Below are 16548 nucleotides of genomic sequence, written 5' to 3' on the forward strand. Positions count from 1 at the left end.
TAGTAAAGTTTCTTTTTTCCCAAAATGCCTAATTTAAGATTTGTAACGGAATGTCCTGTGAAACTGAAATGCTCTTACATTACCTTGTTTTGATCCATCTCATTATCCAATTCGTGGGCAATATTCACAGGGTTCCAATTGCTTCCTTAATTGGTCAGTAAATTCCTTAATTGGATGTTAGCAATATACTGATTGTCATGGTTCTGACTAATGAAACACTTCAAAGAACTTCCAGGCATGTTTATCCTAAAGTCTTTATTAACAGTATAACAAATCGACGGCACATCATGGATGTTTATGCCAGAATCTGAATTTCTCTTGCTTGCGTCTAACTTTTCTTTCTAAACCCCTCCCTTATTTTGCAGTCATAAGTCACATCTTCCAATTAGCCCAGAGGGCAAAGATTCACTTCCGTTCCTTTTTCCCGGGCTTTTCCCTCTTCCCTCTTCTGCTCTGCATTAACTCTAAAGATACCAGACAGTTTTGCATATTTTGTCAAAGCAAGAATATACAGTATTTGCAGCGTTGACACTGATATCACCCCATATTCCAGATGACTGCTCCTGTGGTTTTATAGTGTATATAAGTGATGAACAATGCATGGGACCACATGGAACTATATATGGCACAAACAGTCAGCAGCTCAAGTGCCAAACTGATAGTAGTCACATGGCATGAAATAGGTTTGAGAATTGTGAAGCTAGGAAAGGAATTTTTGTTTCTTTTTTTTTCCCCTTCCTAGGATATACAGCCTCACTGATAGATGGGCGCACACAACGCAGCATCAATGTCACCTTTTCTTTCAATCCAGATCGCCTCAAGCATGCCAGACAATATGTGGAGAGAGCCATCAAGGTAATGAGATTGACTGAATTTGCCTCCCTATATCAGCTTCCCCATATCAGCCTCAGAGTGCAGAGAAGAGCAATAAAGATGATTAGAGGACTGGAGGCTAAAATATATGAAGAACGGTTGCAGGAATTGGGTTTGTCCAGTTTAATGAAGAGAAGGACCAGGGGGGACATGATAGCAGTGTTCCAATATCTCAGGGGCTGCCACAAAGAAGAAGGTGTCAACCTATTTTCCAAAGCACCTAAAGGCAAGACAGGAAACAATGGATGGAAACTAATCAAAGAGAGAAACAACCTGGAACTAATTAATCAGTGGAATGGCTTCCCTCCAGAAGTTGTGGATACTCCCACATTGGGGTTTTTAAAGAAGAGAATGGACAACCATTTGCCTGAAATGGTATAGGGCAGTGGTCTCCAACCTTTGTGGCTTGGCAGCCCGGTGGGGGGGAGGAAAGGGAAATCGGGCCATATGCGTGCGTGCAGCTCAACTTGCATAATCGGCAGGCTGGCGGGCCCACGCATGTGTGTACAACTCAACTTGTGCAAGTTGAACTGTGCCCATGTGTGCACATACGTTGGACTGCCACTTGTGCAAGTCAAGCTGTGCATGCATGCACATGCATGCCAGCCCTCTGCTTGCATAGCTCAGTTGAGAATAGACCATGGCCTAATAGTGGGCCACAGCCCAGGAGTTGGGGACCTCTGATATAGGATTTGCTGCTTGAGCAGTTGGTTGGACTAGAAGACCTCCAAGGTCCCTTCCAAGTCTGTTACAGTATTTTGCCCTTGAAACCTTTCCTTTGTTTTGGAGCATTGCCACTGAGATCCAGTTGGTCCTCCTCCTGCAGTGCAAAGTAGCTAATCCTCTTATTCTCCTGCCAACTCATAGCAAAGGAAGATCTTTATGGTCCATGGTCCGTACCCCGTCATCCGAAGACAACTTCTTGTCAGAGGTTGGGTGGAGAGGAAGTTCCCAAAGATGCCTAAAGTTGTTACTAAGCGGGAACGTTTCCCTGATGGCGAAGCTGATGAAGATGGCGATGACAGTGATGTAACTGATGATGGTAAGCCTCGATCTCCCCCCCCCCCGGTTTCTTTTCTTTTTCTTTTGTTTTAACCATTGTTTAAGCTTATTCTTTCTGCAGACTTCCATGTACTACTGCTTTTTTGATAGAAGTATCATAACTGATATTCTTCCAAAGGAGCTTTGGGTGAAGCCAAAATTGCCAACTAGGTCAACAGCACCTGTTGGCAATAGCATTGCTGTTGTAGGTAACCCTTCCTGTATTATTCTGGAAGCCTATTCCCCAAATAATAGAAGAGAGGGAGAGGGAGTGAGATGATCCTCCATTGACAGGAATAACTAACATCCCAGAAGATAGGCTCAAAATCCAGACAGATCTCGATACAATTGAACATGGGCTCTGTCTAACAAAAGGAAATTCAATGAGAGAAAAGTAAGGTTTTACACTTAAGCAAGAAAAACCAAATGTACAGGTACGGATGAGGTGAGACTTGACTCAGTAGCAGTAACTGTGAGAGGGATCTTGGAGTCTTAGTGGGCAATCACTTGAATATGAGCCAGCAGTGTGTGACAGCAGTCAAAAAAGCCGATGCAATCCTAGGTTGCATTAATAGAGGGATAGAATCAAGATCACATGACATATTAGTACCGCTTTATAAAGGCATACTAAGACCACACTTAAAATACTGCATCCAGTTTTGGTCACTATATTGTAAACAAAATGTTGAAACTTTGGAAAGAGTGCAGAAAAGAGCAATAGAAATGATTAGGGGACTGGAGACAAAAACTTATGAAGAAGGGTTGCAGGAATTGGGTATGTCTACGCTAGAGAAAAGAAGGAATAGGCGTGATGTGATAGGAGTGTTCCAATATGAGGGATTGCCACAAAGAAGAGGGAGTCAAGCTATTCTCCAAAGTGCCTGAAGGCAGGACAAGAAGCAACGGGTGGAAACTCATCAAGGAGAGAAGCAACCTAGAACTAAGGAGAAACTTCCTGACAGTTAGAACAATTAACCAGTGGAACAACCTGCCTCCAGAAGCTGTGAATGCTCCAACACTGGAAGTTTTTAAGGAGACACTGGACAGCCATTTGTCTGAAATGGTATAGGGTTCCTGCCGGAGCAGGGGGTTGGACTAGATGACCTCCAAGGTCTCTTCCAACTCTGTTATTCTTCAAATTCAGTCCTGAAAATACTCTGGTATTCATTTTGCATTAGTCCTAGTGACCGGTGATAATAGATAAGCAATTTGCCATCTAATGCATTTGAATGGCACCAGGTGAGGGAAATCTGTTTTATCTTGTCTATATTTATTTTAGCTGTGCAGTCCTTTAAATTCAGTTCCGCATAGGTATCGCGGAACATGCAAGGACATTAAAATACCACTGTCTGTAATTCTTTAAAGCAGACACCAAATTTCCCTAGGACTGTGCAGTGCAAGCTGATAATTTCAGGGAAAGTTGAAGCTGCTTTAAACATTTGGTAGGCAGGTGTTAAGTTCATGCTTCCATATGCTCCAAAACAGCTTTTGGGAATGAATCTGAAACATGGTGCTACTTCAAGGCTTTTGCCTATAGTGGCACTGTCTGAAAGGAATTTCTGTATAGACTGAAGCTGTTCCACGGAGCAGCCCATCGCTCAATATGTTTTCTATTTAAACTGCACGGTTATAGGTAGTCCTCAATTTACAACCTTTCGTTTAGTGCCCGTTCAAAGTTACAACACCACTGAAAAAGTCACCTATGACTGCTTTTCACACGATCATGTGCATCCCCATGGTCACATGATCAAAATTTGGACTTTTGGCAACTGGTTCATATTTATGATGGTCGCGGTGTCCTGGGGACATGTGGTCATCTTTTGTGACTTTCTGACAAGCCAAGTCAATGGGGGAAGCCAGATTCATTTATTAACCATGTTACCAGTTTGACCACTACAGCGATTCTCTTAACAACGGTGGCAAGAAAGTTTGTAAAATGGAGCAAAACTCAGCTAGCAATTATCTCGCTTAGCAACATAAATGTTGGGCTGAATTGTTGGCTGTTTAAGTCGAGGACTATTTGTGTAAGCTTTAGTTCCAGACTCACTGACAGCGGCTGGCTGGTAGGATGATGTGCTATTGAGAGGCAGCACTATTGATGCAGAGCTGCCAGAGGGTGAGGGAAATGCTTGTTAATTGTATAATGGTGATTTCTGTTCCTCTTTGCATCACCCTGCACTCTCAGAATGATTCCAAGTGATTTTGTAAACCTCTGAGAGGGGATCTGCAGAAATATAATTTATAATAATAAATTTGGAAGGGACCTTGGAAGTCATCTAGTCCAACCCCCTTCTCAGGCAGGAAACCCTATACCATTTCAGACAAATGGCTGCCCAGTCTCTTCTTAAAGACTTCCAGTGTTGGAACATTCACCACTTCTGGAGGCAGGTTGTTCCACTGGTTAATTGTTCTAACTGTCAGGAAGTTTCTCCTTAGTTCTAGGTTGCTTCTCTCCTTGATTAGTTTCCATCCGTTGCTTCTTGTCCTGCCTTCAGGCGCTGTGGAGAATAGCTTGACTCCCTCTTCTTTGTGGCAGCCCCTGAGATATTGGAACACTGCTGTCATGTCCCCCTCCCCTCGTCCTTCTCTTCATTAAACTAGACATACCCAATGGGAGGCTGTATTTCATTCTGTGGATGGAAGTCTTACTTCACCCCTCTCATCTTTTATAGAACTTTGAAAATTTTGAAATATTTTATTTCAAATATATAAATTGCCAGCAATAGCAATGGCAAAGCACTTAGACTTATACACCACTCCTGAGTGTTTTACAGCAGGGGTCCCCAACTCCTGGGCAGCGGCCGATTCAGAACCGGACATCATAGGAGGCGGGTTGGTGCAAGCGCGCAGCTCCACTCGCACAAGCGGCTCCCCAAAGGCTCCTCTCCTGTCTTGTGTGTGAGTGGAGCTGCGCGCGCACTCACTTGTGCACCTGTCTACTGCTCTCGCGGCCCGGTTCCCTTCTCCTCCCCCAAAGCCGGGCCGCCAAGCCGCCTTGTTCCCGATGCTCCAAAAGCGGAGCGATGAGCATCTGCTCAGTTTCACTGACAGACCGAGGCTGCGTGCGCAGGACACCCAATCCGCTTTGGAGCCTTGAGCAGCCTCAGTGAGTCTGAAAGAGCTTGAGACCGTTCCCTCCTCCCCCCCGCGGAGGCTTCTCTCTGCCAAAAACTTTTGCAAACGGACGAAAGGCTTTGGGGGAGCAATCTCGCGCTGCTTCGGGCCTTCCGTCCCTTTGCAAAAGGTCTCGGCGCGGAAAAGCCTGAAGGAGCGTAAAACTGCGCCCCAAAGGCTTCTTTTCTCTCTTGCGTGAATGGAGCTGCGTGCGCGTCAGCTCACCATTAACGCGGCCCCATTCCCCCCCCTCTCTCTCCCCCCCAGCCATAAGTGCTGTTGTAACTTTGAACAGTCACTAAATGAACGGTGGTGAGTCGAGGACTACCTATATGTCCATTGTACGACAGCTCTTTCCTAATTTTTTTATTCACTTTTTTTTTCATACTACAGATGAGGAAGAGGAAGATGAGCAGGATGATGCAGATGGTATCTATAACCTCATGGTTAGTTTGGGGTACCAGAGTGATCTGCCCTTTAAACACTTCATTTTATTACGATGTATTTGTTCCATTTTCCTCCCCATGAAACAGGGGCAGCCTACTTGGTTCTCCCTTTCCCATCAAATTTATTTTGCACACAAGCCCTGAGAGGTAAGTTGCTTTAGAGAGCATACAGACACCAATGGTATTATAGTCCAATAGGACGCTCTCAATCCAAGTCACAACATCCTTTGATCGCATTCATGTAACCCATTCTTAATTTGGTTAGCTTGGTTATTATATTAAATGGGTTAATTCTAGATTTACACAATATAATAAACCAATCCAACCAGCCAGGTTCCCAAAACACGCTAAGCCAGCGGTCCCCAACCTTTCCAGCTTGGCAGACCAGTGGGGGGAGAGAAGGAATGGTTCTGTGTGAATTGCAGGCGCACACAAGTGCAAGCACCTCCTGCTTGTGCAAATGGAGCTGCACGCGCACATGTCCTTATCCATCGCTTGTGCGGCCCAGTTCCAAACGGGCCATGGACCCCTGTGCTAAGCCACAAAAATCTAACTCAGATTGGAATTCAAATTTAGTATGCTGTAGGAATTGAGTTGCTGGGTCTTTATCCATTTATGTATGTTTACAAATCCAGCTTCTGTCTCCACTTGACATTCACTTATTGTGAATTCTTACCATTATTTGCCATGAAACCCTTTACTATTCCCTACTGATTTTTAAATTATTTTGACAGGGTTTCTTATTATTACACTTCTGTTCTTTGCCTTTACATCTTGCTCTTTTTTTGTGCCCTTTCATTGGCAGTCAAGGTTGGTTCGTAACCAGATCCCCTACTTCATCTGGACCAATCGGCGAGATGTGATTGATTGTCGCTACATGCGCAAGGACCAGATGATGAATCACTATGCTAAGGCAGGGACCTTCACTACCAAGGTGAGCAGAGGACCTTTTCATGAACATCCAGACCACGCAGCCCTGGTGGCACAGTGGTTAGAATGCAGTATTGCAGTATAACTCTGCCCACTGCTAGGAGTTCGATCCTGACCGGCTCAAGTTGACTCAGCCTTCCATCCTTCCGAGGTCAGTAAAATGAGGATCCAGATTGTTGGGGACAATAGGCTGACTCTGTGAACCGCTGAGACAGTGCTGTCAGGCATTATAAAGCGGTATATAAGTCTTAAACACTATTGCTATTGCTATATATCCTCTCTCTTAGGTAGGGCTGTGTCTTAACCTGCGTAATCTCCCATGGTTTGACCAGGCTGATGCAGATACATTTTTCCCACGGTGTTATCGTCTTGGAGCTAAAGATGAAAAACATGCTTTTATTGGTAAGAAGTATTCCCAACAACCGGTCAGCAGTAATCTGTTTCCCACTGGCCAGATAATCACACTGGTCAGTAGATTATTTAGAAAAATAGACAGAGCTCCTTTTGAGTCTTAGGGCAACAGGAAAAAAAAATGTTCTGTCCTATATGTGGGAATTGAATGTACTTTGCAGGCTATGCCTTGTGCACCAGAGCTCTTAAATTCTTGGGATGAAGCAAGTTTAGGAACTGAAATAACTGCTTTGCTAGGAATTACAGGCCTTTCTGCTTTTTATGATAGAGGACTTCCATCTCACTGCAGCCAGGAGCCTTCTCAAAATAGTGGTGAAACGATACTTGAAAAAGCCGACTTTCATCACAGCCTTGGATGAAAATCAGAATGAGTTCCTAAGTGGTCCGGGGTCTTCAGGTGGGTGCAGCCAGTAGAAAATCTGGGGGAATTAAAGAACTATAATCTCTCGCCAGAGTCTATAGAAAGCCTGAAAGGTTGGACTTCATGGACCAGGACAAGTGGCAAAAAGCCTTTGGGGTTTTAAATGCTTTTTGCCTTATTATTTTTCTTAAAGCTTCAAGATGATTGTATCCTGTAGGGAAATAGTCTTTATGTTCTGGCTGTTTTAAGTGTTTGAGTTCTAGTTTGTGAATCAGAGCAGCACAACCGGAGTGCAAAAAGGCTTTGTTTCCTGTACCTGAATGATGTTTTGTTATCTTCCCAGAACCATTTTAGGGATTTTATCCCACTTTCCTTATTGTAAATGCCAGTAAAAATGCATTTCAGCTATCTTGCTGCAATCTTGGCTTACCCAGGTCTAATTAGACCGGAGATGTGGAGGTATTATTTTGCTACCAAGCTGAGAACTATTTTAAAAAGTAGTTTGGTTGTGAAATTGGGGAGTTAGAACCACACTGGGTATTTATGTAATTTGAGACAAATTTACAGAAGATACAGCCCTGGTGGACGCCATCTCTTAAGGTCCAAAGAGGTACGTCTTTTCATTTTGTAAATGAAGAGTTGCTACTATTTGGGCTACTATAATATCTAAAATAATCCACTTCTGAGTTTTAGAAGAGTTTGCTGATGACCGTGAATATCTGTTACGGGTACATCCAATTTTCAAAGTCCAGTTTAATACGTTTTGAGCATTCAAAGGGCTTAATGCTTAGATTAGCAAAAAAAAAAAAAAAACCTCCGAAACTTAGCTAACTTATTCCAGGTGGTTTGATTTTATTTTGATGCACACAAGTAGCCCTTATTTGTGGAGAATTCTGTACTAATTGCTAATAAATCTTTCCACCAAGATGCTCAAGCTGTGTTACTCTCTTTTCTCGCTGTTGTACTGCTTTGAATAATAATAATAAAGCAAGAACTGGTCTGAAATTCAGGTGTTTTTTTTTTTTAAATTTCAAGTCTTATAATCTTTTGCTTCCTTGCAGTGGTATTCTTGTTGCTTTTGTTAGGATGATGACACTACAAGCTCTGGTCCTTGAGAGAGTTGTGTGATATTGTAATGCATGTAGAAAAGAAGCAAAGCCATGTCATAATACTGCTTGCATCACTCTAACACCTTATCCTTGACCCACAAAAACTGCTTCCTTTCCTTTAAACATTACTTCCTCCATCTATTTCCCAGAATTGAGGCCCAGGAATCTTGTGGAATAGAGTAGAGTAGAGTAGAGTAGAGTAGAGTAGAGTAGAGTAGAGTAGAGTAGAGTAGAGTAGAGTAGAATAGAATAGAATAGAATAGAATAGAATAGAATAGAATAGAATAGAACCTTGGAGGTCTTCTAGCCCAGGGCTTTTCAACCTTTTCACCCATTGTACCACTTTTAGGATATGGCAACATCTGAGTACCACCAGTCGCCTAGCAAGGTGTCAAAAAACTTGATGACCCCCCCCCCCAAAAAAGGGAAAAAAGTGATAAAGTACAAGTAATCCTCGACTTAAAACAGTTCGTTTAGTGACTATTCGAAGTTACAATGGCACTGAAAAAAGTGCCCCACAAGCTACAGCCGAGCAAGACACCTGCCTGCCCGCCCGGCGGTGCTCTTCCTCCTGTCCGAGGTTTTCATTGTTGTGAGCATTTCTGTTGAGGATTGGCAACAGAGGTGGGGTGGGAGGGTGTTTGTTTTTTATTCCCCCCATTGCAGCAGGTTTTGGTCGCTTCACATGACCCTGGGACACTGTGACCGTCATAAATATGAATCAGTTGCCAAGCATCTGAATGTAAATCACAAGACCCTGGAGATGCTGCAACATTCCAGCTGATCGGCGCTTTCCAGCTGGAGCCTGTCGCTGATCCTGGTGCTTCTGCTGAGTCCTGACAGCCCTGCAGCTCCAGCCATCTCTCGCTCAGGCTTGTGCAGTGCTGCCATCAGTTCAGCGCATTCCCCTCCCCCACTACCACTTTTCTAGCATGGTCGCGTACCACCTGCCAGGTGCCAATGTACCCATACCACTGGTTGAAAAGCCCTGTTCTAGTCCAGCCCCCTGCTCAAGCAGGAGAACCTATACCATTTCAGACAGGTGATTGTCCAGTCTCTTCTTAAAAGTCTCCAGTGATGGAGCGCCCACGATTTCTGGGGGTAAGCTGTTCCCCTGGTTGATTGTCCTCACTGTCAGGAAGTTTCTCCTTAATTCCAGGTTGCTTCTCTCTTTGGTCAGTTTCCAACCATTGTTTCTCGTCCTTCCCTCTGGTGCTCTGGTGAACAATGTTACCCCCTCTTCTTTGTGGCAGCCCCTCAGATATCATGTCTCCTCTATTTCTTCTTTTCTTTAGACTAGCCAAATCCAAGTCCAGCAGCTGTTCTTTGTATGCTTCAGTCTCCAGGCTTCCAGAAATCAGTCATTCAAAGCTAGGGCTACAAAGTGCTTCAGATTTGAAAGGAAAAAAGTTTCCTTATAACACCCCTTGGGTGTAGGCATCTTTGCCTGGAATCTTACTTGGGAAAAGATGTAGTGACTTTAAGGCAGATGTTACAAGTGCCCCTGCATGCTCCAGTGCATCTCCTTGTCTTTGCATTTAGGATTCTGCACAAACCTAATCAAAATACTACATTTGTGTACAGGTAGTCCTTGAGTTACAACTGTTCATTTAGTGGCCATTTAAAGTTACAATGGCACTGAAAAAAAGTGACTTAGGACCATTTTTGACACTTAACATTGCAGCATCCCCATGGTCACATGATGGCAACTGGTTCGTACTTATGACAGTTGCAGTGTCTCAGGGTCACGTGATCAACTTTTGATCAACCTTCTGACAAGAGAAATCAATGGGGAAGCCAGATTCACTTAGCCACTGCATTACTATTTTAACAATTGCAGTGTATTCACTTAACAAATGTGGCAAGAAAGGTCATAAAATGGGGCAAAACTCACTTAACCAATGTCCCGCTTAGTAACATAAATTTTGGGCTCCATTGTGGCCATAAGTCGAGGACTACATGTACTAACCGAGCACGGGAGAAACATTTCAGCTTGTCTCTGGTGCATAATCGTGGATGTCATAAATAAGATGCATTGCTTTTTTTATTTTAAAAAATCTGGTTAATAGTTACAATTCTGGAATTCCCTTAATACGTACAATGGAAACCTTCCCAATCGGTGCTGTCTAGGCCAGTGGTGGTGAACCAAGGCATGTGTGCCAGAAGCGGCACTCGGAGCCCTCTCTGTGGGCACGCGCGCTGTTGCCCCATCCCTGCCTCCCCCCATGGCTCCCTCCTCACCAACAGCCCCCCCCCCAGAGGATTGTCTCCCGCAGACACGGCCTGCATGGAGCAATGCAGCCAAGGATGGCAACTGGGCAGCAGGTACAAGACTCCGCTCTTGTGCCCCATCGCGTGCAGATGATGCTGCGGGGTGTGGGTGGAGGGCGTGGCTGCCATGGCACTCCAAGGCCGCCTGGGCCATCTGCTGTGGCGGGCCATGGAGGCAGTGAATGGTCCTGCAGGCGGGCAAGGCGGTGGCAGAGCGCGAAGCGGGGGCGGGGCGGTTTTGGGGCACTTGGTCTCTAAAAGATTCGCCATCACTCGTCTAGGCAGATGGAGAATATAGGTCCCCTTATTCCAACAGCCAGCATGCTTCTTAGGGAATGCTGTAGGCTGATACATCGGGCTTGTAAAAGAGAGGTTAGTAGAGCATGAAAAAGATTAATCCAACACGTACCCAGTTTTTATAGGTTGTTAAATAAAGCTTGGGTTTTCATTGATGGCATGGGAGTGTATGCGTGCCTGCACTAACTCGGTGGCATCCATAAGGTGGGGGTGAGGCACGGTAGATAGATGACCCTAGAGCAGAGGTCCCCAACCTTTTGGGCACCAGGGACCAGTTCAGTGGAGAAAGGTTTTTCCACGGACCGGAGGGGGCGTGGTTTTGTGTGCTGCCGGCATCCCACGGATGGGGCTTTGCTTGCTTGTGTGGACCGGTTGCTGGCATGCCGCTGCCCGGTACTGGTCCACGGACTGGGGGTTGGGGACCCCTGCTTTCAATAAATGTTCCAACAAATGGCCTTCCAACAACCAGTAAGGCTCCACTCCACGCTACCCTGAAGGCGGCCATCCTCAGTGCCCCAAACAAAACAACAGCCCCTATATTACAAAGAAAGTCCACAGAGTAGGAGCACGCTCACAGGGCCAGGTCCAGGGTCCCAGGTCCAGACCACCCGGCTAAGCACATGCACCAGGCAAACTGTAGTCTACAAGGTACTGTTCAGGGGCAAGACACAGCAGTCCTCAGGGCAAAGGCTAGGTAGAAGGCAAAAGGCGGTTGCAAAGGCAAAGGGCAAAGGGCAAACAGCAGTCCACAAGACAAGGGCAAAGTCCGAGACAAAAGGCAGAAGGCAGTCCTCACGGCTAGGCAAAGCAACAGGCGAAAAGCAGCCTTCAAGGCAAGGCAAGACAGAGGCAAAAGGCAGGAGTCAAAGCCGGGGGGAGTGTAAGCCAAAAAAAACCCATTGTTCCTGGCAAAGATGAGCTCCCTACGGCTTCTCCTTAAGTTACTCCCCTCCGGGTGTTCCTTGTGAGGAGGGGTGGGGCGACCTCCTCCTGAGTAGCCTTGCAGCTCCTCTTTGGGCTTGCCTAAGCTCTGCTCTCCCTGCCCTTGGATCGAGTGGAGGAGGCAGCTGTTCCTCATCAGAGGGGATCTGCTGCCTATCAGCACCACTGTCTGTCAGCAGCTGATTTCTCACCCCCTGCCCCCATGTTTGTGAAGATAGGCAGCTCTCCGTCTGGTCGACCACCTTCCCCAATGCTTGAGGGGCCTGAGACAGCATCGTCCTCGGCCCCAGACATTCCCTCCCTCTCCAAACATGCCGAGGGAGGGAGACGTGCCATCCCTGTCGGAGGATCCCGGCTCCAACTCCTCCTCTTCCTCCTCCTCTGAACCGGGCTCCGATGGGGCCATGACGGATTCCTTTTGTACATGAACAAAATGACATTTAGGCACTCATCAGCAGCCCAGTGTGACTTGAAATATTTAGATAGAAAACAAAACATCTTGGCTTTCCACCAGTTTGCCTTTTTGACCCCAGTGCTCAGGCTGTCCCTTGTCACATACCCAGTATCGTTGGGTCACTAATCTTTCACTTCTAGAAGCCAAGCATCGCATCCGCCACAAGAAAGGGGCCAATTTCTCAGCCCAGCTGATTGAGACAGCAATACACGCTTGCGAGGAGCACTTGAGCAGCCTGAAACATCAGGACATCGACCGAGAATCGGGATCTGCCATGCAGCTGTCAAAAGGACACTGGCAGGACTTTCTGCACAGCTACTATCAGATCGCCCAGTAAGCACAAAAGTTTCAACTTTGGGGTAAAGTGTGTGGGGGGGGGGAACCACCAGTTTCTGCAATCAATAGATCTCATTTCTGCAACTGCACAAGTATGCCTCGACTTACAACCGTTTGCTTAGTAACTGTTCAAAGTTAAAGTAGCGCTGAAGAAAGTGGTTTATGATTGATTTTCACTCTTTAGGACCATTGTAGCCTCTCCTGGTCACCTGTTCAAAATCTGGGCGCTTGGCAACTGGCATGTATTTCTGATGGTTGCACCGTCCCGGGATCACGTGATCACCCTTTGTGACCTTCCCGGTTGGCTTCTGACCAGCAACGTCAAATGGGGGAAGCCAGATTCCCTTAGCAACTGCTGTGCGTTCATTTAACAACTGTGGCAAAAAGGTCATAAAATGAGACATAGGTCTCTTAATAAGCACCTCCCTTGGCAATGGAAATTTTAGACTCACTTGTGGTCGTAAGTCGAGGACTTCCTCTAAATAAAAATAAACAAATACTTGCTAATACTGAAAAGGACAAGGATGGGCAGCCTTCTGACAACTGAGGGCTACGGTAGGGAAACAGTGATTTCTGATGAGGCCCTGGGACTGATTTCCAGTGATTTTCCTGTTGAGGGAGATGCATGAGAACTTTCAGTGTATTAACGTGAACAGTTTATAATACATTTTCTTATTTTGTTCTGTCTCCACATGTTAGGAATTTATTTATTTATTTATTATTACATTTATATGTCGCCTCCCTCAGGGCTCCCCAACCTATGGTCTGCATTCCGGTACCAGGCTGTGGCCTCTTGGCCACCAGGCCATGAGAATAGTTGGCGAGCCCCCCCCCCACTCGCGGTAGTACCATCGTGCGGGCACTAATGGCCTCATTTGCGCATGTGTGTGGGCCACAGTGGCCCATTTGTGGATGCATGCGGGCTCCAGCGGTCTGTTTGTGTGGGTACCAGCGGCCCATTTGCGCATGTGCACGGATACCAGTGCGCCGCTGTGGGTGTGCACGGCCTGCTTGAGCATGCATGCACTAGCACTGCCACTGTGCATGGGCCGCGCATGCACATTTCTGTGCTCTTCCCTTTCGTTCCGGGCCACCAAGCCAGAAAGGCTGGGGAGCTCTGGCCTATCTCACTAACAAGTGACTCTGGGTACACATTCTGCTGTTGTTTCTTGATGGCTTGTCCTCAAATGTAATGCAGTAACACAATTTCTAGGGGCTCAGAAGCTGTTTGCAATCCATAGGCCATAGGTTCTCTCTCCCTGGCACAGGTTACGACCATGGAAGGGCATTGGGTCATGCTATTGGGTCAAGTATTTGTCATTACAGCGAAGGGGCCCAGATGACACAGACAGAGGGCCTCATTGAGCGCTGTGATGATATCTTGCAACGACTGCAAAAAGTCACCCCACAGTTGGACATGGAAGGGGACAGGAACATCTGGATTGTCAAACCAGGAGCTAAGTCTCGTGGCAGAGGTAAGTCTACTGGACACAGATGAAATAACCCAAATACCTTGAGAAGATGGAGTTGACAAAGCAGTTGGGAGATGCTTCAGTCTGTGTAGATTTTTTTGGGGCTGGATTCATGTATCATACCAAGCCATTCTTTAACCATGGCATGTTAGGTAAGAAACCATTATACTAGATGAATTTGCATGAGACTCTAAGACCAAGAAAACCATATTATGGCTCAGTGTGATATCCGAACTCGGATTTTGTATTTCCACATAATTGGTAAAGAACATTGAAAGTTGCGTGGGAACAATTCCGTGTAATTTAATGTCAACAGACATCAGCCAACCCTAATTTTGGCTTTTTCAACTTTACGGCCATCTGGTTTCCCAAAGCTCTTGATCCAGATTATTTGTAAATAATATGCTGCACTGGTAACTAACTGTGGATTTGGATTTTAAGCATTATTGTGAATGATTACAGCCAATAAGATGAATGCGGCATTCGGTAAAAGGCATGCACAAAGTATTTGAACAAAATTTATAAAGGCACTTCCCTTTTATCATGCTTTTAATTGATTTCTTTAGTATTAATTTTGATTTTATGCTTTTAATTTTATACCTTCTGCTTTTACCTTTCAAACATTTTGTTAGCTAGCTTAAGTACTCGTCAGAGAACCAGTTTGGTGTAGTGGTTAAAGTACTGGCCCTAGAAACTGAGAGATTGTGAGTTCTAGTTCCACTTTAGGCGTGAAAGCTAGTTGGGTAACGTTGGGCCAATCACCAGGAGATTATGAGTTCTAGTCCCACCTTAGGTATGAAAGCTAATTGGGTGACTTTGGGCCAATCAACAGGAGATTGTGAGTTCTAGTCCCACCTTAGGTATGAAAGCTAATTGGGTGACTTTGGGCCAATCAACAGGAGATTGTGAGTTCTAGTCCCACCTTAGACATGAAAGCTGGTTGGATGACGTTGGGCCAATCACCAGGAGATTGTGAGTTCTAGTCCCACCTTAGGCATGAAAGCTAATTGGGTGACTTTGGGCCAATCAACAGGAGATTGTGAGTTCTAGTCCCACCTTAGGTATGAAAGCTAGTGGGGTGACTTTGGGCTAATCACCAGGAGATTGTGAGTTCTAGTCCCACCTTAAGTATGAAAGCTAATTGGGTGACTTTGGGCCAATCAACAGGAGATTGTGAGTTCTAGTCCCACCTTAGGCATGAAAGCTAGTGGGGTGACTTTGGGCTAATCACCAGGAGATTGTGAGTTCTAATCCCACTTTAGGTATGAAAGCTAGTGGGGTGACTTTGGGCCAATCACCAGGAGATTGTGAGTTCTAGTCCCACCTTAGGCATGAAAGCTAATTGGGTGACTTTGGGCCAATCAACAGGAGATTGTGAGTTCTAGTCCCACCTTAGGTATGAAAGCTAATTGGGTGACTTTGGGCCAATCAACAGGAGATTGTGAGTTCTAGTCCCACTTTAGGTATAAAAGCTGGTTGGATGACGTTGGACCAATCACCAGGAGATTGTGAGTTCTAGTCCCACCTTAGGCATGAAAGCTAGTTGGGTGAGGTTGGACCAATCACCAGGAGATTGTGAGTTCTAGTCCCATCTTAGTCATGAAAGCCAGCTGGGTGATTTTGCATCAGTCACTCTTTCTCAGCCCAACTTACCTCATAGAGTTGTTGTTGTGGACAAAATAGCAAGCATGTAAATAAATATAGAAAGGCAGGATATAGATCAAATAAATAAATCAAATTTTCTGACAGGCATCATGTGCATGGACCGCTTAGAGGAGATTGTGAAACTAGTGGACTGTGACCCCATGATTGTCAAGGATGGCAAATGGGTGGTGCAGAAATACATCGAGACACCCCTGCTCATCTTTGGCACCAAGTTTGACTTACGGCAATGGTTTTTGGTAACTGATTGGAATCCGCTCACTATATGGTTCTATCGACATAGCTACATCCGTTTCTCTACACAGCCCTTTTCCTTACACAATCTGGATACGTGAGTTTGTCTTCTTGTTGACTCTGTCATTTATATTATTCCATGTGTGGATGCACATAGGAGCAAGAAGAAGCCATGAGATTTTGTGGCAATGTCATTAAGAACATTGGTTTAATCCAGGGGTCTTCAAACTTGGCAACTTTAAGACTTGTGGACTTCAACTCCCAGAATTCCTCAGCCAGCGCTGAGGGCTGGCTGAGGAATTCTGGGAGTTGAAGTCCACAAGTCAAAGTTGCCAAGTTTGAAGACCCCTGGATTAATCTATTCACTGTCTTAATGTCCCGTTAAAATATTCAGGATTATTTATGTTATTCCAGAGTAAATATTATGTTTGGGGGAGTCTATATGAAACCTTTGGAGCTCTGCTTCTAGCATGGGCAGCTTCATATAGTCATATGCTTCCAGTGACTTATCCTATTGTCATTAAACTGGGTCCTTCGTACAGAAAAATTTACTGAACAGCAACTATGAAATAGTACGTTATTAGATTTGTCCCTT

General features: G+C 45.4%; 1 protein-coding gene across 10 annotated transcripts in view; it reads left to right on the top strand.

Annotated features, from left to right (window-relative positions):
- The first annotated feature begins 441 nt into the window (after nucleotides 1–441).
- Nucleotides 442–16548, top strand: part of TTLL3 (tubulin tyrosine ligase like 3) — a 36572-nt gene continuing 20465 nt past the window's right edge. For 6 of the 10 annotated variants that reach the window (XM_039333365.1, XM_039333366.1, XM_039333367.1 and 3 more), the window contains exons 1-9: nucleotides 442–855; nucleotides 1741–1915; nucleotides 5422–5474; nucleotides 6280–6408; nucleotides 6692–6806; nucleotides 7084–7212; nucleotides 12390–12582; nucleotides 13912–14060; nucleotides 15807–16050. In XM_039333365.1, coding sequence (XP_039189299.1) covers nucleotides 1756–1915; nucleotides 5422–5474; nucleotides 6280–6408; nucleotides 6692–6806; nucleotides 7084–7212; nucleotides 12390–12582; nucleotides 13912–14060; nucleotides 15807–16050 — 1172 coding nt within the window. In that variant the 5' untranslated portion in view covers nucleotides 442–855; nucleotides 1741–1755. Of the gene's footprint in view, nucleotides 856–1740; nucleotides 1916–4831; nucleotides 5021–5421; nucleotides 5475–6279; nucleotides 6409–6691; nucleotides 6807–7083; nucleotides 7213–12389; nucleotides 12583–13911; nucleotides 14061–15806; nucleotides 16051–16548 lie in introns of those variants that run through there. The other 4 variants (XM_039333373.1, XM_039333368.1, XM_039333371.1 and 1 more) reach the window with 4 other exon arrangements.

The sequence above is a fragment of the Crotalus tigris genome, unplaced genomic scaffold (assembly GCF_016545835.1).
Source record: "Crotalus tigris isolate CLP2741 ecotype Arizona unplaced genomic scaffold, ASM1654583v1 scf7180000024474.295514, whole genome shotgun sequence".
Lineage (NCBI taxonomy): Eukaryota > Metazoa > Chordata > Lepidosauria > Squamata > Viperidae > Crotalus > Crotalus tigris.